The sequence below is a fragment of the Pholis gunnellus genome (genome assembly GCF_910591455.1).
Source record: "Pholis gunnellus genome assembly, chromosome: 19".
Lineage (NCBI taxonomy): Eukaryota > Metazoa > Chordata > Actinopteri > Perciformes > Pholidae > Pholis > Pholis gunnellus.
This window is the reverse complement of record NC_136546.1, coordinates 19890465-19918299: the sequence shown is the minus strand read 5'-3', so window position 1 is coordinate 19918299 and position 27835 is coordinate 19890465. Positions and strand designations below refer to the sequence as shown.

Below are 27835 nucleotides of genomic sequence, written 5' to 3'. Positions count from 1 at the left end.
TTTCCTCTGTAACAACGTCATCAGAAGACACACATTGTATTTAAATGAATACCAAGAAGAAGAATAATAGTAACGGGTGAAGTACGCTGAGGTGTGTCAGTTTGAATAAACAGGAGAGGAAACATGTGTTTCTGGAAACACTGGATTTTCTACTGAAGCTGAAATCTTTCAAAATAAAATTGCACTTTATTTTCTTGTATTTTTTTTTAAAGTTACAAAGCGTCACAGCTCACTGCAGAGCTCTGCAACAGTTCAGCATTACACATGAAGAATGAAACGAGTTAAACCTTTATGAAATACTTAAAAGGGACAAAACAGATTCATAATATGCGTTTTAGTTTTTGGCAAAATGACTCAAATCAGGATCGTCCAAAAATGTAGAAATACAAAAAAGCAATGAACAATAAGTGAGGAATGTTCTCCTTAAAGTGAAACCTTAAACAGAGGCAACTGTGGCCACAAGTGGGAATTACAGGACGATGGCGTTTTGAATTTTCCTACATTTCCCATGATCCTCTTCTGCTAACATTCGGTGACCCGACTGAAAGCAAGTGCGGAAAATAAAATCAGGAAACTGACATGGTAATATATAATAATAGTAACCGTGTTTCAGTGCTTGTAAATCAAACTTTTTATTTGTAAAATGATGAATTTTACATATTTTTACAAACAAAAAAAGTTACATATTCTCACTTTAAATGGAAATGTTTCGTTCAGAGACCAAGACTCTCTTCAGGTGTGAGAGAAACGCATGTTTCCACTTATTTGCACGTTTCTATCCAGCAAAGAACATGCGAGGTGATATTTACAGCTTCAGTTACACTCCGATGATCTTCTGTACGAGCTTTCAAAGCTCTCGCATCATGTTTTGTTAGTATACATGAACCAGAATCACTCTTTACAAAAGAAAACAGATGGAAACTTCAGGAGCTCCTCTGACTGTAAGCTGCAGGAGAGGATCCAACACGGTTCCCTGAGGAACTCCTCCGGAACGTTTTGTTCATGACGGAACATGAAGAGAACCTGAAAGACGCAGGAGCTCTTCAGAGAACATTCAGAGGAACCACCGAAGTTCTTAACGAGTTTGTTTTACGTGACATTTTAAGCGGCTTACAGCATTAAAGTCAAATAACAGCAGCGGTTTTCAGAAAGAACTCAAGTTCAGGTTTGAGATCAAAAACGTTTTGGAATTTCACACTTAAATTTCACTCTTAAACCAAAAAAATAAAAGCGAAATTTGACCACATTTCCTCTTCAGCTGTAACTGTGAGCGTTCACGGCTTCTTCAGTTTGAGTCCATGAAAACAGTTTAACACAGACTTTAAGAGTTTTTATATTACGTGCTGTTATAGGACATAATGGGCCCTTTACACAGCAGACATGTTGACTCGTCACTGCAGGGTAAACACAGATAATTAATAGAAATATATTATTATTATAGTTATGATGAGCAGTATTCACAGGCCAGTATTTTGGTGTTGTATATTTCGTGTGTAAAGGTCTTAAGTAGTAAAAACCCTGCAGGAAAACTTTGTGATTAATATTTGGTTAATGTTGTTATTTACCATTCTTCACTAAAGCATTTTGTTACTGTATCTTATTTAAACTATCATATAGTTAGTTTTCCTAAAAACAAGTTTAATAATGTTATCGCTGTCGTAAAACAAGACTTTTGTGAAGTTTCAGAAATATTTAGTAACAATGTTGAGCTCTTGTATTTTCTATTTGTTTAGCTTCTCAATAACAGAACGTCAAATAAAATAAAACAATCTATGAGACATATGTACAGACGGAGACACGAGAAGAAAAGACTCCATGTTTAGAAATGCTTCACCACTTTTAAACTAGAAACACACTGAAGTTTGATGATTTGATCTTTCTCTCTGAACCCGTCAGATGAGTGTCAAGGCACTGAATCGTATACATGTTGGGAGAGTTTAGATTTGATCTAATTCTTCTTATCGATTCTTTTCTAAAAGAAACTGTCGAAAAAACCAAAACCAGCTTCATCTTCAGCAGATTCAGGCCTCCACAAACAGAGACGATGAGGTATTTAAGGGGTTAAAAGGCCCAAAACTAAAACAAAAAGAACTATTTTTCATGCACAAGCTGAACGCTTTCCACTTGTTGTTCTTTGAGTTTGACATCCTGTATGGAAGCTCAGCAGGTCCAAACTGTCAGTGAAAAGGCAGTTTTCAGCATTAAAAAAATGCAACATTGAAAAGTGTTTTCGTTTCATGTCCATTAGAATATATAGATATATTAATATGTCTCTGAAGCCACAGTGAAATAAGAGATCAACGTTGAGCCGTCTGCATGCTTTTCCTCAGCTGTAGATGTTGAGATGTTGAGGTTTCAGCAGATGAATCCGCTTCTTCTCGAGTGTCTTTAAGGCTTGAAGAGGGTTTTGGTTGTTTGTCTTCATTAGAGTCTCGATGCATCACACTCACCCGGGGTGGTTGCTTCGCTGCCCTTTGAATAAGTAGGATTTTCCAGCTCTAATTAAGAGCAGTGAGGTCTGTGGATGGCACGAGCTGAGCTGAAGGCGTCAAACTGAAAACACTTTGTATCCACCGAACCGTCCGTCACGTCCTCGACTGGATCCCGGTTCACAAACTGGGGTCAGCTGCTCCACCCGATGCTCATCAATTTAATCTTTGATTCTTTTTAAAACTCAGCTCTAGAAGTCACCAAAGTCAGTAGTATGAATGTGAGGAGACCATGAATATGTGCGTCCAACATGTCCAACATGTCCATCCAACAGTTGACATCCAAAGAGTTCAGCTGCTAGCAGGGATTCATATATATTCATATATATATATATATATATATATATATATAGAAAGTTTCCCTGTAACTTTGTGCAGTTATGACCTCACCAAACAGTGATGTCACGGGGTCCTGCAGTACATCTCTACATCACTGATACACAAAGTCAAACCACCGGCCCAGACAGCTGTAATATAATTTACTCCTTTAAATGTAACTAATGAGCGTCAACATGGAGTCTCTGGTCTGAAGTTCATGGTGGTAACAGAGCTGTATTTAAACTGTCCTCGTCAATGTCTCTGTGTGACGTTCTTTGTCTTCTTTGCTTTGGCGTTCACTCTTTAGATCTCCTCTATGAAATCTTTGGATCATGTCTGTTGTGTTTTAATGTAAATCTTGAACTTTGCAAACATTAAAAACCTTTTTTTATCTTGTAGACATCCTGAAGATGGGGCTGAGGATACACCACCTCCTCCTGAACGCATCTTTATCTGATGAGATCTTTGTTGTTCAGTGGCTGAGCAGCCGGAGACGAGCCAGCCAGCCGCCGAGCAGCGACGTGGACTGTTTGGTGACGGCCATCGTCGTCGGAGGAGGAGGAGGAGGAGGAGCGGTGGCGGCGGTGGAGGCGGAGGCGGCACACTTCTTGGACGCCGCCGCCTCCTGGTAAGGGATGGTGGCGCTGTTGTGCAGGTTGGCGTTGATGAAGCACTGGCTGCCCCGGATGTGGTCGACGCCGCGGACAGACGGGTGTCCTCGGTACGGCAGAGGGAAACACGGCTCCTCCTCCATGATGGTGCTGATGCCCTCGTTACTCAGATATTTGTGCAGGACGTCTGGAACCAGGAGGCAACAATGAGTTCACTTAAACTGTTCTACATGTCTCACTTTAAAGGGAGAGTTCAGGTGTTTAGAAGTGTTCTTCTCAATAGTCAGAGTTGTATATTTAAATATTGTTTCTCTTGGAACCTCCAATTGTCTTTTTTTGATTCCAGTAACATTGTATCAATTAGTTTGAAGATCATGTGACTTATTACTGAAATAAAAATAAGACTGTTCAAATATTAAATATGAAATACTCGTACTAAATAAAGAAATTACTAAAAGAAGGCTGACATCCACACGGTCGGCTCCTGAAGGTGAAGTGCTCGGTTAATCATCGACCGGCTGGACGGCCGCCAACGAGGCCGACGGGCGACACGTTACTGATAACGGTGAGATTAACGTGAGGACGCTCACCTTTCTTTCTCTGAGCGCCGGGCCTGGAGGACGGGTCACCTGAGAACGACTCCACCGGCATGGAGACGGGTCGAGGTTTACCTGCCAACCCGTCCAGACACAACAGAAAGTTAAAAAACACTTCATATTCTGTTGGTGTGATCTCTCCTGAAGATGCACTCCTTCTTGTAGAGAGCTAGATGAGAACACAGAAAGCACGGAAGCTACGGACAGTTAGCTTAGCTTAGCACAAAGACTGGAAACGGGTAGAAACAGCTAGCCTGGCTCTGTTCAAAGGTAACAAAAATACACCAGCCAGCAGCTCTAAACTTTGTGCTTTGTGGGCCCTAAAATAACGAAATCAAGGGCTTGGAGAGGTTAAATGTGTGTGTGTGTGTGTGTGTGCTCACAGCGTGTAGACTGGCGCTGTCTAAGGCACACAGGGATTGGTTGGTTGAGTTCAGGCGCGGGGGGGCTGACGGGCGTCTTGTTGTCGTCAGCGACAGCGAAGCGTCGCCGCACGTCCGAGTCCAGACACGAGTTTGGAGACCTGGGCCTCCGTTTGACACCCGGAGACACGTTCGTTTTCCCGTCTCTGCAGAGGAGGACAGGAGGAAGAGGAAGAGGAAGAGGAAGAGGAGGGTTATTGGTCCTATTTTGTACCATGAGTATGGCGCAGTAGTCTAGAGCGGTATACTCACTGCGGTGCGTACGGTGCGGCGGGGGGAGGAGGGACGTACAAATCCAACATGGCCGTCTTCCCTCTCTTCCCAGGAGCGTCGGAGGCTTCGGGCTGTCGGGCTCTGTAGAGACCCGGAGCTCCTTGAGAGGTCTGGACACAACAAGAGAGAGAGAGTCACAAACTCATGGACTGTTTATAAGAAGTGGACGTAGTCATCGTGACATCACTCATTGGTTTGTGGACTGATGTTTTGAAGCCTCGAGTTCGGCAATTTGTCCGTCGCCATCTTGTTTTTTTGCAACCAGAGAACAGGAAGTGACCATATCTGGACTGAGGAGGAGTGACGTCGAGACGCCGTATACGTCTCTGGTAGAGACCTGTCAATCACGGTGTAGCCCCGCCCCTAAAGCATCTCCTGCTTTATGGTCTGTTTGACTCTAAATGGACCATCATTTACTAAATGAACATCATGCTGTATTGAAGAAGACTTGAAACTAGAGATTGAGACCATAAACTCATGTTTACAATGTTTACTGAGGTAATAAATCAAGAGAGAAGTAGAGTCATTTTCTCATAGACTTCTATACAACCCTGGTGGACACAAGAGAGAATGCAGCTTTAACACATGAAGCTTTGACTTTTCTCTTACTTTTGTATGCATATGGGTTGTTTAATAGGTGGAGAATATGAAAGGGGATGTGATCTTTAAAAAGCCAGAGAGGACCCTTGTGAGGTTAAACGGTGTTTCTCATAAAACAACATCGAGAAACAGCAGACGAAGCCGTTCCGTTTCCTTCCTCTCCTCCAGACCGTCTGTACGTTCAGAAACAGGAACTTCACTCAGCTCCTTTTTCTGCTTTCGTCTGAAAACCACTTCTGAAAGAAGAAACGCGTTCTGCTGATTAAACATCTATTCTGATCACCACGAACACGAACACTGTGGATCATTCTGACTCAGTCACACACACACACACACACACACACACACCATCCTGCTGCCACGAGAGCATTAACGTGGATCAATCCGCCGCTGAAAATAGTCCCCAACAAACACACTCGTTCCTCAAAAAAACTACAGTGACCAGCTCTTTTAGGAAATTACATAAAATGCCATTTTATTGATCTAAAAATGTGTACATGGTGTCCGTTTTACTTCTTTACACTTAATATATAAGTGTATAAGTAGCAGAGACGTAAGCGCTGATTGAAGATGATCTTTGACCAGAACAGTAGGAGTGACGGAGACCGACTTCAGATCTGTTTTGATCGCAGAGATTAGAGACTGAACCGGGCTGTCGAGGGGCGTTCAAGACGCCTAATCGACCCTAAAACACACACACATCCTGGACGTCCGTCAACGCAAAACCCCCCTGACGGCCATTTGGTGAATTCAGAACCGAGTAACGAACGAGTCACCATCCAAAGATGTCTGACATCAACGTTTCCTCTCCAGGAGACGGGATCCATTGTTCCCCCTCACACCTCGGTGGAGCAGCAGACTGGGCGGCGGACGTGTTCACTGGTTGCTCACAAACAGAAACAAAAAAAAAAAGCTGTGATGACAGAAGGAGAATGCACCGGAGGGGGCGCTTTATTTACCCGGTTTCATACATCGAACCGGATTCAAAATGGCCGCCGTCCTCTCCATCAAACTACATCACTCTCCTCCTTCTACTGCTACACTGCATGAGCCTCTGACAGACAAGTTCCTATTTTTTATTCCCTCAGTTTGACTAGTTTTGAAGCGAAACATAACGCACACGTTTAGTAATATAAAAGTCTGTCTGTGTGATGCATTCAAGTGCAGCAGAGAAGCTCCGGACATCAGACACTTTTAATGTTGCTGTTGGGAAATAAAACCGCATGTGAAACACCACGACCACAGAACAACCTCCTGCTGCTAGTCGCTCTATTAAACAATGGCAACAACAAAAGAATCAGGAGGACGGGAAAGAAGAAGTGTCTTGCTCGAAGGCACGTGGGCAGTGGTGGCTGTTTGGGACCCGGCTCACCTGTATGAGCGGCGGCCTCCAGCGCAGGTTCTTCAGCGGGGCGGGCGCGAAGCCGCCGCCGGACGTTCCGGACGGCCTCTTCTTCACCACCAGGACGACGCCTCCGGACTCCGCCCTCAGCTTCTCCACCAGGCGCTTCAACTGCCAGCCCACCTGGAGGACCAATCACAGAGCGGAGCTCTTGAGCAGCACCGAACACCACACGTGATAAAAGTTCACTAATTACAAGACTCCAGGAAGTCACGCCAAGAAACAGAACGTCACCTTCAGAGCATCGGAGCTTTAACCGCACATTAAACAACAACTGTTTTACAATGTTTAACCTTTTGACAGTTAGGCTAGCTGTTTCCCCCTGCTTCCAGTGTTTGTGCTAAGCTAAGCTAAGCTAAGGCATCGATCTTCTCCTCTGATGCCAGAGTTTCTAACTTTTTCCTTTTTCTTAGAGTGGACATTTGACTCACCACAGTCTGTTTGTTGACCTGAACGACTTCATCTCCAGCATGAATCCTCTGTGTTTTATCTGCAGGAGACTGAAGGACAGTTTTTTGTACTCTTGTTAGAAGGTAAACGGCAGAGCCACATCTGGAGCATCAGTAGAAAACACAATAACACGTTTAAAAAAGGTCCAGAGAACACAGCTCACTCACGTTCTCTGTCGTTCCCGTGATGACGTGAAGCCCGTCGTAGGTGGACTTGATGTAAATACCCTGAAAGATTAAAACACATTTAAAGAACTGTGTGTTTGAGAATATATATATGAATCTCCTGTGTATTTTCTGTTTCCTGTCACGTCTGAGCTCACCAGTCCCTCCCCAGGCTTGATGTTGGTGATGTGCACCTCCTCCAGACAGGCCATCTCACTCTTTGAGGGGTCGGAGGTCACCTGGACCGTCTTCTCACAGACGGCGGTCAGAGCTCGGGACTGAAACACACGAGAGACGAGAAGGAAAACAAACTGTTTTAATTACCAGAGTAAGAGACCGTTTTAGTGGCAGAAGGTTTATTAAACGCGGCGTTGATTTATGCAACTGAAGTAAAAGTGGAGCACTCGTTAGAGGAGACACGAGGGTCACGAGGTCACATTAGAGAGTGGTTTAACATCAGCTGATTCAGTATTCTGGGAACAACAGGACGACCAACAGGAAGTGTTATCTAAGACAGGAAGTGGATGTTCTGAGCTGAATAAACAAACCTGCAAATTCACACACACACACACACACACACACACACACACACACACACACACACACACACACACACACACACACAGACACACACACACACACACACACACACACACACACACACACGCACGGAGTGAACACCACGGGACAGTCAGTACAAGAGAGGAAAAGGAAATGTGTGATCACTCACTCTGTGTGTGTGTGTGTGTGTGTGTGTGTGTGTGTGTCTGTGTGTGTGTGTCTGTGTGTGTGTTTCCGATCAGCATCTCCAAACATCCAAACCAGAGGAGAAAGGAGAAGCAGTACTCACCACTTCCAGAATCTTCTCCTCAATCTCATAAACAGTGCAGTCCTGTAATTAAGAGAGAGACAGAGTGAGTGAGTGAGTGAGTGAGTGAGTGAGTAAGTGAGTGAGTGAGTGAGTGAGTGAGTGAGTGAGTGAGTGAGTGAGTGAGTGAGTGAGCTTTTTGGTGTTCACCATCAGAGTTATAAATACCTGGCAGAGTTCAACATTTAGACAATAATGTAAGAGATCAAATAAAACGGTCACATGAAGAAAATGTTACTTTTTCCTAATAAAAGTGAATCTTTTGTGACATTTTCTGATGTGATGTTGCAGCCTCGGCTCTTTCCTCAAACACTCCTCAGACTATTCGGACAAAACAATAAATTCATCTGCACCAGGCTGATGCATTTCACTTTAAGATGGAGCCGAGAGAATAACGTCTTCATCACAGATGCATGATGTTTCTAGAGTCGATGAGTAATCATGTTTAAATACTCATCATGTCAACACTGGTGATATTAACTCCACGTCACAGTGGAGAGTCCTGGTTGTACGACGTCACGTTCAGAATACAAACACCAGAAACGGAAGCGTTCCCCACGTCAGTGAGAGCAAACAGAGGAAGAGAAAGGAATCGGCGGGAAGGCAAATATTTGAGAAATGAAGAAGCTGCGAAGTGAAACCAGAGGGAGGGACGACGACACGACAACGCTGCAAGAAATGTCTTCAACAAAACCAGAATAATACCAGAACTTCACCTTTGCTCTTTGGTTCGGGATCAGCTGTTAGCCTACGTTTTGTTTTGTTCAATAAAACCTTTTAAAAAGTATTTTAAACCAAACTAAATAATCTCACCTCTCCACTAAATAAAGCTAAACAGAAAACACGTAAAAGCTGCTGTGTTGACTTCCAGGTTCAGAACAATTCTAAGTTTTTTATTTGCTAAAACAGCCAGTAGTAGTTTCATTAATCATCACATGGAAACATTGCGTAATGCTCCTTTAAATACTTCCAGTTTCAGGCTTTTGATGGATCAAAACTGATGATTATCAGAAGATTAAGAAGTTAAAATGTCGTGTTTTGGTAGCGCTGATATCTGAAAGAGAACCCTCATCAAAAGGACTTTGTACGAGTAAACAGGAGTTATCTTCATCTTCATCAAAGCCTGAAAACAAACAGCCCTCGGGGGTCACGACCTTCATCAGAGGAAAAACAAAACACACGAGAACTTTTCGTCAGAGATGTTTGAGCCTCACGGACCTTCTGGACGGTGGAGGTGAGCTCCAGGCACAGCTGGATGATTCGGCTTTTAGTGGAAGTGAAGTCATTAACGCTCGTCAGAGGAGTCCTGTGAGGAGGAGGAGGGAGGGAGGGAGGGAGGGAGGGAGATAGAGAGAGAGATTTCATAACCTCACACATACACATTTATGTCATATCTATGTTTTAAGCTTTTCAACCTCTGCATTTTGAACCTGGACTCTATTTTCTCATGTTTTTGGCTGTAATGAACTCGCTCATGTAACGTAATCCTCCTCGTCATGTACGTCCATTAAAGAGCTTCTTGTTGCTGCTGACAGACTCAGATTGTTACGAGAAGAGTCTGAAGACATTATGGAAAGAACGTTACGGAGAAATAAAACTTCTGTTGTCTTCAGCACCTCGAGAAAAGTAAATTTAATCCACATTTAGTTTCCATATGTGCTCGCAGCCTATTTTCATGTTGCAGCCTCAGCGTTGTGAACATTAATTCGATTGATCACACGTCTCAAACACAGTTCAACACTTGTCTGAACTTAATTAGATTCTAAACACAGCTCAAAGGTGTGTGTGTGTGTGTGTGTGTGTGCGACAGATGTCAGGTGTGTTTTGGGTTCTCGGTGAACAGCTGCAGCGAGCAGGAATGTTCTTCAAGCTGCTACAAGCGCAGGAACTCGCTGGTTTTAACGAGTACCGGCGAGGTTTATGGAAGGGTTCTCTCACCCGTCCAGCCAGGCCAGCAGACTCTTGGCGGCTCCGATGAGCTCGACCACGGCGGTCAGGAACTCGTTGGAGGGCTGATGGGAGATCTTGTTGTGGTAGGCCGGGTTCTTCCTGCGCTGAGCCACCGAGCCGCTCAGGCTGTGGTGCGCCGCTCTCATCCTCCCCACCAACGTCTTCAGGTTGTCCTTCTCCACGCCGTAGTTCTGTCCAAAACAAAGAGAAAAATAACATAAATACAGAAAGTCTGACATTCTGAACAATAGATTCTCAATAAACAGGATGTTAAAGCTGCAGTGAGTAGACAGCGTTGGTCCAGGCTTACATGCATCTTTAGAGTTATCTTTAAAGCTCTATAATGCTGAATTATATATATATATATATATATATAATATAAGATATATATTTCACGTTGCTTAGATCATCTTTTGAAAATAACTGCTCCATCTCAAAGGAAAATTGGAAAACAGCTGTTAAATATACTAACAAACTATTATTATACGTTTTTATTGCCTTTTGTTTTGTTTGTTAGAGTAAAGCACTTTGAGCTGCATTCATAACATGACTTTAGGAAAATTATAAAGATTATTGTTAAAATTTGTGACATAATTATGGAAGCCCATTCCCGCCAGCAAAGTAAAATAAAAAATCCACCCGAAAAAATAAAATATCCACCCAAAAAAAATTATATATATATCCACCCAGAAAAAAAAAAAAAAAGATTATGTTTTTTTTTTTTTTTTGCTTTGTTCCGAAAAAAAAAAAAAAAACATAATCTTTTTTTTTTTTTTTTCTGGGTGGATATATATATATATATATAATTTATTTTGGGTGGATATTTTATTTTTTTATTTTTTTTATGGGCTTCCATACATAATCTATTGATTTTTAGAATGTTTTAAAGGTTTGAATCAGATTCAGAGAAGCAACAACTCAAATATAAACACAAAACCACACACACACACACACACACACACACACACACACACAAACCCACAGTGAGCCGGTGTGACCTTAGTTTACAGGAGCGTTGGCGATAACCAGTGACGGTGATCGATAGATATGAATGTTCAATACGGACTCTTTGGTTACTGTAGCGACGAATCAACAAAAACAAAAGTTGTGCGATTTGTGGACAAAGAAGCTGCCGGAACATTTCCCGCTTGTTGTTCACAGCAGGCTTCTGATCAAATCGATCGATCTGTTGAACCAGATTCTTCTCTATGAGCTCTGATCTCGTCTCTCAGGCAGCTGGCGGTGTGAACTCGCCCCGAGGCGGTCCAGATGTTTTGAGGCGGTCCAGATGTTTGAGGCGTCGTGTCGCTCAGAGCCAATAAAACAGATGTTCCACCTGTCGACTGACTGCACAGCAAAGAACCGTAAATCCACCTTAAGAAAGCGTTCATGTCACGTGAGAAGTCACGTGATCAGGACGTGTCTCTGACATGAAGTCGGTCCGGTGTTGGAACAACTGAAGGCGCTGAACAGAAACGTTCCTCTACAGCTGCAACTAATGATCGTTTCAATGGTTGATTAACCTCTTGATTGTTTTTACGATTAATCAATTAATTGTTGATGCTTATAAAAGATTCCCATCATAATTTCCCAGAGTCCATGGGGACGACCAACAGTCTGAAACACAAATATATGACATTTATAAATCATATTTGAAGAAGCTGGAACCAGAGAATGTTTAGTATTTAATCAAGAATGAACCTTTAAACACGTCTAACTGCTGATTTTCACATTTTAATCGCGTATTAAAGAGTCAGTTTCCAAAAAGAGCAGCAAACTATTTAATACTCATTACAAATAGACACAACTATATTTTAAGCTTAATGCGCCTCATTAAAAATGGAAGCTTTTACTTTTGAAATACTTCATTTTTTACAGTCGATGAATGTGACAGATCTTGATTAAGTGAATCATTTGTTTGTCGATAAAATCTCATAAAATAATGAAAAATGTGACGTTTTTCAGAAGTTTTGTCGACCAACAGAACAAAACCCAAAAACATTCAGTTTAATAACATTTACGACAAAAAGAATCAGCAAAAATGACTGAAACCCATCATTAGATCATCGACGTTTACATTTGAGTGGGATCAGATTTTGAGGACGAGAAATGATCTATCGATTATCTTTTAGTTTGAAGTTGAACGTTCTCATTTAGCTCAGCTTGTAACGGTAACAAGGAGATTAATTAATCTTCTGTGACACTTAATGCAACACGAGGCCTCTTATAGCCGTGCTACATTCAGGGCCTCACTGTTAATCAAGCACTCTAAACATGACTGTGCTCTTTTAACACCGATGATAATAAAGCGGTTTAAAAGCGTCTCAGGTGGAAAAACCGATCATCTGACGGCCAACGGATGCTACTGCTGGAACAAAGCTGCAACGGCTCTTCCTCTGTTTGCATGTGTGTGTGTGTGTGTGTGTGTGTGTGTGTGTGTGTGTGTGTGTGTGTGTGTGTGTCTCAGAGGAAGGGTGGGGGGTCTTTGTGACAGGTGGGAGGGGCCACATCTGTTTCCTGTTCCACAACAGAGAGCAGTAAACTCGGCTCTGTGCTGCAAAAAATATCCACTTGACCTTCGATTTCAGTCAGACAGGAAAACTCTCCCTGATGGAGGATCTATTCAGGACTCTGATGTCACTTCCTGCTTCTGTTCTCTCTGGGTTCCATTTGCAGAGGAAAGGTCGAAAGCTCTGGAGAAAGCTAGCAAGCGAACATTGAGTCTAGAATAGTTCGTCACAGGTGAGTAAATGTTTTTTTTCAGGGTTTTCAACGAGCCAACGAGAAAACCAGGGTTGAAAAAAGAGAGAAAGAATAAAGGAAGGAAGGAAGGAGGGAAGGAAGGAAGGAAGGAAGGAAGGAGCGAGGGAATGTATAAGATCAGTATTAGACAAGTGAAACTGAATCACAGACTGTATATAAGAAGTGATGTCACTCATTGGTTTGTATGATGTTTTGAAGCCTTGAATCTGATGATTTGGCCGTCGCCATCTTGTTTTTTTGCAACCAGTGAACAGGAAGTGACCATATCTGGACTGAGGAGGAGTGACGTAGAGACGCAGTATACGTCTCTGGTAGAGACCTGTCAATCACTGTGTAGCCCCGCCCCTAAAGCATCCCCTGCTTTATGGTCTGTTTGACTCTAGATGGACCATCATTTACTAAATGAACATCATGCTGTATTGAAGAAGACTTGGAACTAGAGATTGAGACCATAAAATGTAATCTTTCTTAATTTGAATGTGCAGCTTTAGTAGAGTTCATAGTGTTAATGTGCAGCTTTAGTAGAGTTTATAGTGTTAATGTGCAGCTTTAGTAGAGTTTATAGTGTTAATGTGCAGCTTTAGTAGAGTTCATAGTGTTAATGTGCAGCTTTAGTAGAGTTCATAGTGTTAATGTGCAGCTTTAGTAGAGTTTATAGTGTTAATGTGCAGCTTTAGTAGAGTTTATAGTGTTAATGTGCAGCTTTAGTAGAGTTCATAGTGTTAATGTGCAGCTTTAGTAGAGTTCATAGTGTTAATGTGCAGCTTTAGTAGAGTTCATAGTGTTAATGTGCAGCTTTAGTAGAGTTCATAGTGTTAATGTGCAGCTTTAGTAGAGTTCATAGTGTTAATGTGCAGCTTTAGCAGAGTTTATAGTGTTAATGTGCAGCTTTAGTAGAGTTCATAGTGTTAATGTGCAGCTTTAGTAGAGTTCATAGTGTTAATGTGCAGCTTTAGTAGAGTTCATAGTGTTAATGTGCAGCTTTAGTAGAGTTCATAGTGTTAATGTGCAGCTTTAGTAGAGTTCATAGTGTTAATGTGCAGCTTTAGTAGAGTTCATAGTGTTAATGTGCAGCTTTAGTAGAGTTCATAGTGTTAATGTGCAGCTTTAGTAGAGTTCATAGTGTTAATGTGCAGCTTTAGTAGAGTTTATAGTGTTAATGTGCAGCTTTAGTAGAGTTCATAGTGTTAATGTGCAGCTTTAGTAGAGTTCATAGTGTTAATGTGCAGCTTTAGTAGAGTTTATAGTGTTAATGTGCAGCTTTAGTAGAGTTCATAGTGTTAATGTGCAGCTTTAGTAGAGTTTATAGTGTTAATGTGCAGCTTTAGTAGAGTTTATAGTGTTAATGTGCAGCTTTAGTAGAGTTCAATGACTAACATCTGCTCATAATGTCCAGATTCAACTTTCTAAGCTGTTGTTATGAAAAGATATCTAGAAATACACATTATGTGTATGAGTCAGGTGGAGTGGAGTTGATTGAGTAACACAAGTTGAACAGCAGAAGTATTTCTGTGTGTTTGTCAGCTGGAGCCCATTGAGTTCGGTCGCACCATTAAACCTCAGCACCGACTGTAAATCCTTCTTTTCACGTCGGAGCTCATGAACAGCTGACTGAGCGGCTTCTTGTCTGCAGCTCAACACTTTCACCGTTTCAAACGAGAGCTTCCAAATGTTCGGCTCGGAGCTCAAACGCTGCATCTTTCAATAAACGTTTGCAAAAACAGTTTGCAAAATTCCTCATTTGCTTTTTTAATATGCAAAATTCTATAATTTCACAGCAGACTGCCACGTTTGTGTCGGTCTAAAACATGTTTATTCATGTTGTGTTATTATTATTTCATCTCATACTTAAAGACTTGCAGTGTTTTTGGGGTAATTCGTTTCTTTGAGGGATTTTTAGTTTGTCCAGATTGATTTTACATGTAATAAAAACACATCAACGATCTTCAACATGACGTTTTTAAATGCATTCAGCGTAACAACAAATCATATTAGAGTTTTTCCAACCAAGAAACAAATGAGTCCTCTGCAGAAAACCATTGCCACGTTATTTTTTACAGTGTAGAAGTATTAAATCCAGCCGTGTGGGCGTGTTGCCACATCTGATAAAGATTGAACAGAGTGCATTTTATCTGCATCAGCACATTCTCAGGCATCAGAGCCAGGAATCAACCGCTGCTATCGGCCCGTGTGACAGACATGGAGCTACTTTAACTCGTTCACACGTCGAGAAAAGATGTTGCTGCTCTGCAGCTGCCGTCAGCGGGACAAGAAGCTTCTTCTGAGAGAGATCCTGGTGCTCTTTGCAGCGGTGGAAGAAGTATTAACATCCTTTACTGCAGTCAAAGTACCTTCCACACCGTGGAAACACTCCACTACAAGTAAAAGTACTGCATTCAAAACCTCATTGAAGTAAAAGTACTGATAGCGCAGTAAAATGTTCCCCGTCAGTGTTTTACTATAATATCTTATAGTGGAGTAAAAGGTAATCTCTACCTTTGAGATGTATAAGTACAGTACTTAAGTAACAATCCACCACTGGCTCTCTGATGTCAGGCTCTTTCAGTTCAGTAGCCTCAAACAAAGCCCTGGAATGATGGAATTCAATGGTATTCCCAATGAAAAGCATTGTTGTGTTTGTGATTTGACGTGGGATTCACTGGTGATGAGGATGAGACATGAGGCCGTGTGACGTTAATTAGAATATGAACAGCTGCAGGCGGTTTTCTTTATCCATCCTTGTGAGGAATATTGTCTTTTTTTGGAACGAGGGCCAACACAGAATATTTCTCTATGAACAGCTACAATCAAACGCACCAACTCATCCGTGACGGCGTCACAGAGAGAGTCTGTGAGCAGAGTGAGTCAGACACAAGCGGACTCAAACAAAGACAAATAAAACTACCAGCAGAGAACACAACAGCTGTTGCTGTTGATTTAGTTTGATTTCACCCAACTAATAGAGAACAAATAGAAACCCTGTGAATGACGGAGGTTTGCTTGATGCTGTGTGTTACTGACCAGCGCGCAGAGCAGATCCACGGCCTCCAGCACCAGCTCCTGGTGTCCGACCCGCGACACGCCCAGAGACAGCAGCTCCTGGTGGGACGTCCTGAGCAGCTGCTCCCCGTCCACCTGCTGCTTCTGGAAGGACGGGATGTGCTGCTGCAGGCTGTCGTCCAGACCTGACGGGACAAAGAGAGAGAGAGACTTTCACAAAACACATTTCTGTGCTTTCTTTGGGCTTGTTCTGCTTTTAATTACAGCGTTAAATAAGCAATTAAAAGGACACAAGGAAGAACGTGACGTGTGCCGCACATGAGCAAACGATACCGAGCAGCTGAGTTTCAGTGGAGGTCGGCTCTGTTATGATTTATTCTAGTTTGACAGCAAACAGAGCTGCTGAGTCAACAGCGACTTATTGACTCTCCCCGCTGCTCCATCCCAGCTAACACCATCCTGCCAGCTCGCCACACCTCTCCTCAGGTCCCACGCCGGGATCCCTCACATTCATCACCATCAGCTATGTTTATCTGCTAATAAAAGCTCAGCAACTTCAACTTTTAAAGGCACAATGAGGAGGATGAGTCGATTGTGGTTTATAAACATCAACAACAAGGAGGAAACTAAAACGCCACGTCGGGCTAATGAATCCAGCGGTAACGTTTTTACCGGAGCGGATGATGGGAGGAGAGGAGAGGAGTCGTCTCTCTGCACGAAACCGATCAGACAAAGTTTATTTGCATTTCAATTATCCAGGAAACAGGAGTTTAGTTGGGTGGCGCTAGAGGATGTGGGCGAAACTCCAGATTCGTTTGTTTGTTGTTATTTATAATAACCAAATATAACTTATAATGACCAAATATAGTGATACCGTAGGGTTGACTATTCACACAGTGAGATTTCTGAATAATAATCCTCAGTAATGTGGATATAAAAGGCAAACAATGGAACAGAGAAAGTTATTTTACTGTAATGCAGCCTTTAAAACCAGGAAAAGACAACACTCCTGCTGTATTATAATATCCTAAACATCTAAGATCTCTCTTCTCACGATATAATATCGATATATACGATGACGCACACAAACGTCCTGAATAGACAGACGCTGATTGAGCGGGATTATTCTCGTATTTTTGAGTCTGTACATTTGTTTTCTAGGAGAATCCTGCTCATCGTGCCTTTAACTTCCATCTCTATGTTTCTAAACTGATCGGCTTTAAGTAGCGTGTTAGAGGATAAAGAAACTGTCGTATGAAACACATCATGAAGTTTAAAAAACGCCAAAACGTTGAACTCAAATTGAGTATTTGGGTTCAGAAGCTCTGATGTCTTTGGATGGAAACTGCTAAAACCAACATGTCAATGTTGGTTTTACATGAATCCATCCCGCAGGACCAGCAGACGAGACCTGGACTCTTCTGGACCGGCAGAATCCCGCCTTTCAATCCCCGTGAGCACACGTGACTTTGAGCGAGACGCCAGCAGCTCCAGCAGCTCCAGCGGCGCCACTCTGGGCCCCGACCCTGACCTCTGACCTCTGACCCCTCAGTGTGAGGCAGCAGCAGGAGACGAGATAAAAGAGTTCTCACCGCTGGATCGACGGAGGAGCATCGAATGTGTGATTTAAGAGTGAAATCTGCTCCATCTATAGAAAAGTCTGCTTCAGTGATTCTCAATGTCACGTTTTAACAAAGTCTAGAAACAAATACAACATGAAATGCAAATGTTTGATCTTCAAAAGTCAGAACGATCATAAAACACGTCAACAAACTGATGAGAATGTAGCCTCCAGGTCCTCAAATGTGATTATTTTTCTAATATTGTGAACTACATATCTTTATCTTTATGTTTTAGACGGTTGGTTCAACAGGAACAAGCAATCTGAAGATGTCACATCAGGCTCTGGAAACCTCAATAATGAAGATAATCATGATTCTCTGTGATATTCAGAGCATTAATATAACATCAAACTATTCTCTACGTAAAGACACAGAATGAAGCCTCTCTCCCTCTGTGTGTCGTAATCACAGCTTCTCTGGGCTTTGTTGACACAGTCGGACCTGCCATGTGGCCTTTAGTGCACGTTAGTGCATGTTAGCACATGTTAGTGCACGTTAGCGCACGTTAGCACATGTTAGCATGCTGTTCTGCCTTCACTGGCTCAGCTGTTGCCATGTTGAGAGCCGTTGAGAGGCAACAGATCTGCTCTGAATCTCACGTTCAGCACCTTTTACGTCCCGTTTTGTCCGCGTTATGACATCATAATGCAGCCAATTTGTAATTCAAATTGGCTCAAATATCAGTTGTACGTTACTTTAAACTTTTTAAAAAAATTGTAAAAGTTGATAGAAACTGCACTGATGTTAAATTTAGACACTAAAACAGCGTTTCAGCTCAAATAAAGGAATTAATCACCGAGTACTGATTCACTAACGAGCTACATTTGGACACTTTTAACTGTGTAGTAAAAAAAACACGTTAGTTTGAGCTTTTGCACCAAAGTGTCCCCCAAATGGCGGACCTTCTGCAGACCTTCTGCAGACCTTCTGCAGCCCTGAGCAGCACCGGGGGCCGAATCAGCTGGCCAACCAAATGCCTGAGCTGGTGTGAACGGTGGGAAGAAAACAACTGCCTCTGCATGAGGTCACTAAAAAAAAAAAGTGTCCCGAAGCAGCTCCAGGACTCCCGTCGGTCTGCAGGCGGACACGCAGGGCGACAGATGGCCGACAGCAGGGAGGAAACATTCCTCTTTAACTAACCGCTGATGTGACACCTCTGTGTGGTCACACCTCCGACACAGAGAGCAACACTCCAGAGATGAATCATCTCGTCGGGTTCCAAAGGGCCACGAGCACCGAGGGCTTCTGACTCTGGTCTTTGGCAGTTTATAGAACCGAGAAATAAGAAATCTGCACGAGTCAGTTATTGATATCGGAGGGAGAAGATCGAACACTCGACCATTTAAGTCATTTATAAAGAGAAAACGTGCAAACTTTCTCTGTTTCTGGCTCTTTAAAAGTAAATCTTGGAGCTTTTCTGTGTCTCATACGTCACTAGAATACATATTGTTGACTTTTGGACTGTTGGTCCGTAGTGTTTCCTCCAGGAAACTATGGGGGGGGGGGGGGGGGGGGGGGGGTGACCCTCCGACCCTCCAGGGGGGGTCAAGGGTCACGCTCACGCTGAAGAAAATCTTTTTTTAAATGCATCAATCTGCTGCACTTTGAAAGCAGAATTAAGAGGCGAGATCTGTGAAGAACTGTGAGCTCTTGTAAACAGTTTAGTGCTCGTGTTTTGAGGTACTTGTAGTACTTTACTTAGTACTTTCATTTATGTAACTTTATACTTCTACTACCTCTCAGAGGGAAAGATTGTACTTCTACTTCCTTACTTTGCAGGATCCAGATTCCTGATACAAAATATTAAACTATGATGTATTATTAAGTAGTATTTAGCCTAATTATGAAGTATATTAAGTAGTTAAAATTCCTCAACTTTACCAACTGTTATAGTTCAGTGATACACTGTAACTATATTCTGCGTAGTGAGAATACTTTTAGTTTTGGTACTTAAAGTATATTTAATACTTTCCCTTCAGTAACAGAGCGGAGGTAAAAGAAAACTTTCTCTGCTTCTTCGTGCTCCTGGAAAGTTGCCCAGATGCAAACTTTCCTCGTGATGTTTCCAAAACTTCCTCAGAGAAAGATTCCACAACTCCCCGCCTGGAACACGCCCCTCAAAAACACTCCGCAGCAGAAGGTGTGACGGTGAAAACACCAACATATTTCAAACAAAACTTTCCCCGGTTTAGTCACGGTCGGACGGCGGTCGTGAGGAATGTGTCGGGCGACAGCCTGGATCACATTACTGACACCCGAGGAGGCCGCTAATCTCTGAGCCGCGCAGCAGCGGGTCGGCTCCACCGTCACGTGTCGGGCTAATGAAAGCACCGACGAACGCCGGAGCCAGAGAGAGGAAACGTCCACAAAGTCACATCTGAGCTTCTGTTGAGTTTACACGATCGAACACAAGCACGGACGTCCAAAGTCACGTGAGATATAGTGATGGTTTCAGGTCCAAAATCACAGGGAAAAGGTCCAGAAAAAGGCTTCAGCTGCTGTGGAAGTTCATCACATTTCAGAGAAAACTAAAATCCATTTAAGAAACCAGGTTAAAGATATGAATCCACACTGTGGAATAACCTGAAATATCTGGCCCAGTGCCGACAGCCGTAGCTGGATCCAATGTTCTCTTGAGAAATAAAACGGTGACGGTTTATGTGACAGTTGGGACATTTGTTTTCCTTCCACATTTTTTTAAACATCGCAGTCGTGTTTGGCGCTCGGCCCAAACTGTTGGAAGATCTTCTTCAGGCGTTCGTCGGGCGGTGGAGGAGCTTACTGATGAAACACAGCTGACTGAGGCTGTGTTTGCATCAACAGTGAGGCTCATCGATGCTTTAACGGAGCTCAGAGGAAGAAGAGATATCATCGTGTTGAGATTATAACATGTTGAGATTATAATCTTTACAGATACTCTTTGTACAATTCCAAGAATTACTCAAATTCTGGGAATAAACCACCTGTATGTCGAAGCTTTGCAGGACTTGAATCATCCTAAAATTCCCCCTCGTGTTTACCCGTCGACGTTATATTAATAGAAGCTTCTCTGATTTATCACAGACGTGAATCTAATCAGCTGTGAGGTCGCAGCACAGTCCACATGAGGAAACTGTAATCTTTGCTCTTTGTGAAGCGTTTTGTTTGTTGAACTCAACATGAAAGCACACAGAAAGTCCAACAGCAGTCAGTAAATGTCTCCAAACTAATGCTTTTCTATTTATATCGACAATAACATACCTCATATAATAAGATATTAAATGACAGGAATCTTATATTTTATTTTATTGTATTTTTAGCTTTTGATGTTTTTTGCGATTTACGTATTTATGATACCGTTACTGTTTGACTATTTATTGTACTTTTTATTTTCTTCTTTTGTTTATTACTGATGTCTCTTGTTGTTTTGTGCACTTTGCAGCTGTAATCCTGCACTTTTCTCCGCTGTGGGGCTAATAAAGGACGATCTCATCTTATCTTCTCACTTTAGACTCGCATTTCCAGAAGCATCCGTTTCCCAAAGTTTACTTTTGTACCAGAAGTTAATTCCTCCGCCTGTGGTCCGGTCTCTGCCCGGTCTTATATTTGCAGACTGACCTCCTGTCAGTCAGCTGGCGGTGGGAAACTCTCTGTGTACCGACGGGCAGCAGCAGCAGCTCAGAGGGGGAAACTCACCACGAAAACCACCAGAACACAGTCACCGCTTTCCCCAAAAAGCCACTTTACCAAACTACAAAATCCTTCATGTTATCTGCAAAATCTAGAGCGGGAGAGATAATCGGTTTGCTAATGTTTACCGATATCAGGAAACCGTCCAACCAGATGAAAGTCTCTGATAAACGAATCTCTTCAACAACCCGGCCTCTGTTGACATAGTTACAGTTCTGGAGCGTCTCCTAAATTCCTGGCCTGACAGTAACTCAAAGTATTTATTATGAGGCGTGCTGACGATAAAGTGGGTCAGTCCGTCCGGCTGCAGTCAAACACGAGGAAGTCAGTAAAAAAAAAAGAAGAGCTGCAGGTGAAACTCCAGCTGCCTCATAAACACTCCAGTTAATCATTCGTCAGAAAGATCAAAACAGACGAGACGTTTCAGCACAACACACAACGTATCTCAGCGAAAGACGTTCACCAAACCTCCCAAACCTCCCACAGCATTGATGCATCAAATATTAAAAATAGATTTATTAAAGGAGGCATGTTCAGCTGGTCTTATTTATCTTATTTTAGGTTAAAACGGACACGAGTTGGTCACCAAAGCCTCCCTGTTGAGCCCTTGTTGACACGACTAATATAATCTAACTTACACTGTTTTTACATAAGTTGGGCAACAAGGTTTAGATTCTTTCAATGTATTCTTAACCCGACAAACAAACTTGAGGATAATAAATATGAATTAAACCGTTTTAACGAAAAGATATTTAAGTGAAACAACAATCACCGCTGTAGTTACACATTCCTCGTTTTAAAGGAAAAGAGCCAAAACTGCACAATAGCAGTTCTCTGCATTGTGAAACTGACCCGGTTGAACTCTAAATCGCCCGTTCATTGCAACAAATGGCACACACACACACACACACACACACACACACACACACACACACACACACACACACACACACACACACACACAGTTGAACAAACACTATTCAAGAGGAAAAAGGATTTCCTCGAGCAGATTTGTGCTCAGAAGTCTTATGAAATCAAACAAACAGGAATTGTGAGAGTTCACCGTGTTCTGAGCTGAGGTCCCACTTTAACCAGTAACAGCCCGATCGATACGGTTTATGGACATTTATTCCACTGGCCTGTTGGTGGCGCTAACACGCACAGACAGTGTAGCAATGCGCCAACAAAAGAGAGAAAACTTGAAGACTACGGGCTGAGAAACATCGCATGATTCAAAACAAAGTAAAAATCTACTTTGTAAATGTGTAATGAGGAAGAACGTAGACCGTAAACTTGGGTTTTGCTCACATTTACTAAGAGGATGTGACATTGTTTAGCATGCTAACGTTAGCATGTTCCCTCATTAGCTTCAGAGGTAGCATGTCGAGAACTGAAAGGTTGGAGAAGTAGAAATGTTGACTTATTTAAATCCAAGACTAAGTCAATGAAGTTGCTGCTGGTAAAAACACATTTACTGATTTTTCTGCTTCAAAATAAAGGTTTTAAATAACAAAAGAACAGCTTTTATTGTGAAGAATTTATAGGAAATTAAATGTGTTTATAATTAAAATTAGCGGAGCTTTGTTAGCAGCTTTTTATCAATAAAACACGTCTACTAATACTGCAGGAAGGAAGAGGAAACAGAAGAAATAACAGGGGACTTTTATTGTGAAGGATTTATAGGAAATGAAATGTGTTTATCCAACGTTTTACAGCCGACGAGATGGTCACAGTTGAGTTCTGGTGCATCCGAGTCACAAAAGTCTCTTTGAGTATCCACGACCGTAAACGTTCATCCTCTGGGGATCATGAATGTCGGTCCAAAAGCTCTGAAACGAGGGACTTTCTTTGTGGGATCACATCCTGCTGCCGTATCACTACAGTCCAGTCCAGCAGCTCTTAATCATTCAGGTATTTATGACGTTCAGGTGGTTTGGAGCCGTTAGCTCCGACGCAGGTTGAACAAATCTCCCAATCGGCTTTACTGGGACCCATTAATGAAGCGTCACATGAATCACGGTGATACTGATTAACACAGCAGCAGCAACATGGGAAGCTTTCTATTTGTTGTTGCTGATAAACAGTGTTTTTGTCATTTCAATTTAATACATTAGGGAGTTGTTTCTTTTTTTACAGTTTAAAAAATAAAGACTTCTATATCTCCGGCATTTTACAGACAAAAGAAAATCAGTAAATCTAAGAATGATTTATTGAAATATTGACAAGAAAGGAAACAGTTAAAATCCAGAACAATACCTTATTCTAGTAAATTGGCGTTACCGTTATATGTCACTTAAGTTGGTGAATCAATGTAAGTGCTGCAACTAATATTGATTTTCATTATCTTAATCTGTGATATATTTTCTGGATTAACGGATTAATTAATAAAAGCAGCAAATCCTCACAATTTAGTACCTGAAACAGATCATTGTTTAGTATTTGACCCGTGTCCCCAGTGTGCTGATGTTTGGGCTCTACGGGGGTCCGGCGTGGCTCCTGGACGACGTCAGCGTTCCTCACAAGTGAAGATAAAGGCAGGAAGAGGCGCTCGGTGGAGGGAATCGTGGACGTTTCCTCCGATTCACCCTCAGTGGAAGTTAGATTAAAGCAAGATTAGAAATGTATAATGTATCTACCAATCAGGAGAATCCCTCCATCTGCATGCACACACATCTACCAGCGGTGGGAGAAGTATTCACATACTTTAATTAAGGGAAAGTACTCGTAAAAGATGTTTAAAAGTTGTCATATTTGGTGGAATTCCAGCTGATGGACCAAAGAATAAGAGATTTGCTTTTGGTGTCACAATTATCGGGGCTGGTGGGACTTTTTCCAAATGACTTCAAAACATATCTTTGGTGTTTCTGTGCTGTGAATATAAATATAAATATATATTTATATATATATTTATATCATGATGTGTGACTGCACCTGCCAGCCAGCAGAGAAGAATGTATGTGGATTTGTCTGAACACGCTGAGCTCGATGCTTGAGATATGTGTGTGTGTGTGTGTGTGTGTGTGTGTGTGTGTGTGTGTGTGTGTGTGTGTGTGTGTGTACCTCTGAGCTACAGCTGTGTGATGGCTTTGCTCCAGTGACACACACACACACACACACACACAATTAAAATCAGTCACTCAGAGCTGATCTGAGAGCTGCATCGTGGACCGTTTGTCTTCAGATGGTGTCAAACTTATTTTAATTAAAGTATCCAAAATATGTACCATCTGCACCGAACGCCGTGTGGGATTCTTTGATCATATAATACTGGTATTTATTTTGGAATTTAACTTGTTATCCTCTAATTTAAACGAGCAGCAGAACTTTGCAATCTTTCAAATGAGAACTTAAATCGTGCATTAAGTCCCTGCGAGATTTATCAAGCTTCACTCGAGACATTTTGAATAAAACGTTAAGTAACTGAATACATGAAAGACGACCGCTTCACACAAACACCAAGAAACTTCTCCAGAACATCCTGAATATCAAACACAATACGTAGACACCCACAACTTCCAATCATCAAGGATACTCTCAATAATTAAACTCGGACTTATATATATACCAAATATTATAGTTTCCCCGTAACACAGATGAAGCTGCTGTGATATTCAGGATTATTCCAGGAATGAAGGATGAAGTGTTTAGTGGTCAGCCGGAGCGGCTCGGTGACAGCCGGCCTGTGGGAACTGATCCCAGATCACACACACACACACACACACACACACACACACACACGCACACATACACACACACCCCGAGGCAGCAATAATGAAGATAATTCTGTCAACACAACAACAGGATCAAAACCAGGGCGATGACAAACACATTGAAAATGTTCTCACAGATTTGCAGGTCGAGTATCTGCTCATCACTTTATTGATTACGAGTCAAAAGTCGTTTTTTTTCTCAGCGTGCAGAAAACAACAACTTCCTGTTTCTGAACCACGACAGCGGAGAACATATGAAGCGTGAAGCCGTTTAGAAACGTTTCAGAGAGAAGTGGGGACGCTTGATACTTTACATGGTTTCGGAGAGAACGAGCTTAATTGAGGCTGCAGGTCATGTGACTGACCCGTGTGTGTGTGTGTGTGTGTGTGTGTGTGTGTGTGTGTGTTCGTCACTCTTCTCATAGAAGAACAAAGAAAAGGTGTGACGCTCAGATGACCCTCGTGGAGAGCTGCCATCGTCTGCAACACTCAGCGCTGCATTGAGCCGCTACATGACAAGTGTGTGAGTGTGTGTTGGTGTGTGTGTGTGTGTTGGTATGTGTGTTGGTATTTGTGTTGGTATGTCTTTGGTATGTGTGTGTGTTGGTGTGTCTTTGTTATGTGTGTTTGTATGTATGTTGGTGTGTGTGTGTGTTGGTGTTGGTATGTGTGTTGGTATGTGTGTGTGTGTTGGTGTGTGTGTGTGTGTTGGTGTTGGTATGTGTGTGTGTGTGTGTGTGTGTGTGTGTGTGCTGTCAGACGATCACTTTCTCTCAACAGTGAACTCGTACAGAGATGGAGTGAAGCCACAAAGAAGAGATATTTCGATTTAAGGCATTTGGCCTTTAAAATGAACGTGATACAACGTTCTCTCTGCAAAGTTACCCATGATGCACTGCAACATTAATCTATAGTTTTGAGTAGAAACATATATTTGGAGTCAGAAAGAGAAGTAAGAATGGTTTCTGGCAGCACATGATGCAAAATGTTCCAAACATCTGAGTTATTTATTTCCTATAAACTGTTTCACACCGTTGACTTGTTAATGTGAATAAAAGCAACAACGCTCTGGTTTCTGTTTGCAGGCTTCACACAGTAGCTCAGCGAGCCTTCAAGAGCTTTTCATTCATGTTGCAAATGAACTAAACTAAAGTTAAGCTCGCGCACTACGACGCAGAAGAGTTATCCAGCAATAATCACAACAACCCGACTGTTGTTTTGTTGCACGTTAAAACATTGCTCGTTGTTTTCAGGACATTTGAGGTCATTCTGTTAGTTTCCGGTCCAGAACGCATGAACATCCTGCACGTCTTTTTTAAAACAACGCCGTGATTACGAGCTGTTGTTTTCTCACATATTAAAAAAGGAGGATCACACAAAGACACGAACACTGCGACAGAAACTCTTCTCCTCCTGCCGCTGCTTGTTCAAACCTCCTGCTAATTAAAACCGGTCTCTATAAAACCAGAACCACGGGGCCTCGTGCACGTTTATGGCTGATATTAACTGGTCGGGCCTGTTTATTGCTTAATGACACCCTGTAATAAAAAAAAAAAGAGGAATACTTGGCTCAGTGCCGAGTGTGTAAATATTATCCAGCTGCCGCTCAACCAGCACGCACAGATATGACCGGCAGTAAAATACATGAAGGTAAACAACACAACACACGCCTGATGAGCCTGGACCACCACGACACACTAACCTGTGTTTATATTAGGCGTTCATTGGTTCAACTGTTGACCAATTACATTCAAGCAGAGCTATACGACCAGAACAGACCGACAGGTGTTTAACACGGAGACGAGCAGCCGGCACCTTCAAGTATTATCCCCTGAAACGTCTTATTTACCAATTTAAGTACGACTTCATGAACGTCACGACTACAACCAGATACCACAACTTACATGAATATACTTAAATATCTAAAAAGTACTCATTAAGGCTTTAATGTGTCCAAACAATTGAATATAACACACAAACTATTAAAGTGGTGGAAAGTACATGTGTTCAAAGTCTGTACAATTGTGAAATACTTGTACATACATGAGTATTTGGGGTTTTCTGGTACTTTACACTCCAATTCAGTGGAACTATTGTACTTTTTACTGTATTACATTTATTTGACACATTACTTACTAGTTACTAGATTCCGATTCCGATTACAAAATATGATCAACAAATAAAACATATTAGTGTTAAATAATATTTAACAGCAGTTTATAAAGTATTACATATATACAGTATATACATATATATAGATAGATAGATAGATAGATAGATAGATAGTCCCACATATTAAAGTGAAGTGCATATTAATGCATCAACAATGATGCATTAATCAATAATATAATACAGTTCATATAATACAATTCTGCATAATTATCACTTTTACTTTTGGTACTTTAAGTTTATTTTGATGCTATAATTTAGTTCTTTTAATATCATTTTGAATGAGGTACTTTTACATGTAACAGAGTATTTGTACACTGTGGTATGAATACTTTGACTTCAGTGTATTCAGCTACATGAAGATACTTCTTACCTCTCATCCAGTCCACCACTTGTTGCGGGCTCCACTTGCTCACTGCCTCCATGTCTCCGGTGTTTATCTCTCGCGTCTGCAAAACGACCGAATCAAACCGTTAAACCGTTAATTAACCCGTTAAACCGTTAACCCGTTACACCGTTAACCCGGACATACTGACCGGAGGAGTACCCGCTGCAGAGACAGACTGACTCACTGAGCTCGTGGAGAAAGTTTACAGTCAAAGCAGAACACATGCGAGCTTAGCCACGCCCCTCTCTCCCTTTCCCCTCCAATCCCGTAAGAGCATGTTGATGCTGCGTTCAGGTGCTGTGGGAACAACGGCAAATCGGCACTTTATGAGATTTACTGTAGCTTTTGTACCTCGTTTTGTAATTAATCAT

At 42.0% G+C, this 27835-nt stretch overlaps 1 protein-coding gene across 1 annotated transcript; it reads right to left on the bottom strand.

The window, feature by feature from the left end:
• Positions 1-259: 259 nt before the first annotated feature.
• LOC306711347 (connector enhancer of kinase suppressor of ras 3-like) lies at positions 260-27600 on the bottom strand. Its single transcript, XM_079180233.1, has 13 exons — positions 27450-27600; positions 15928-16091; positions 10132-10334; positions 9412-9499; positions 8176-8217; positions 7484-7603; positions 7329-7388; positions 7143-7211; positions 6682-6834; positions 4689-4819; positions 4398-4582; positions 4009-4089; positions 260-3605 (listed from the first exon to the last, which is right to left on the bottom strand). The coding sequence occupies exons 1-13, from the start codon at positions 27499-27501 to the stop codon at positions 3280-3282; spliced, it is 1674 nt and encodes a 557-aa protein (XP_079036359.1). The 5' UTR covers positions 27502-27600; the 3' UTR covers positions 260-3279.
• Between the last annotated feature and the right edge of the window lie 235 nt (positions 27601-27835).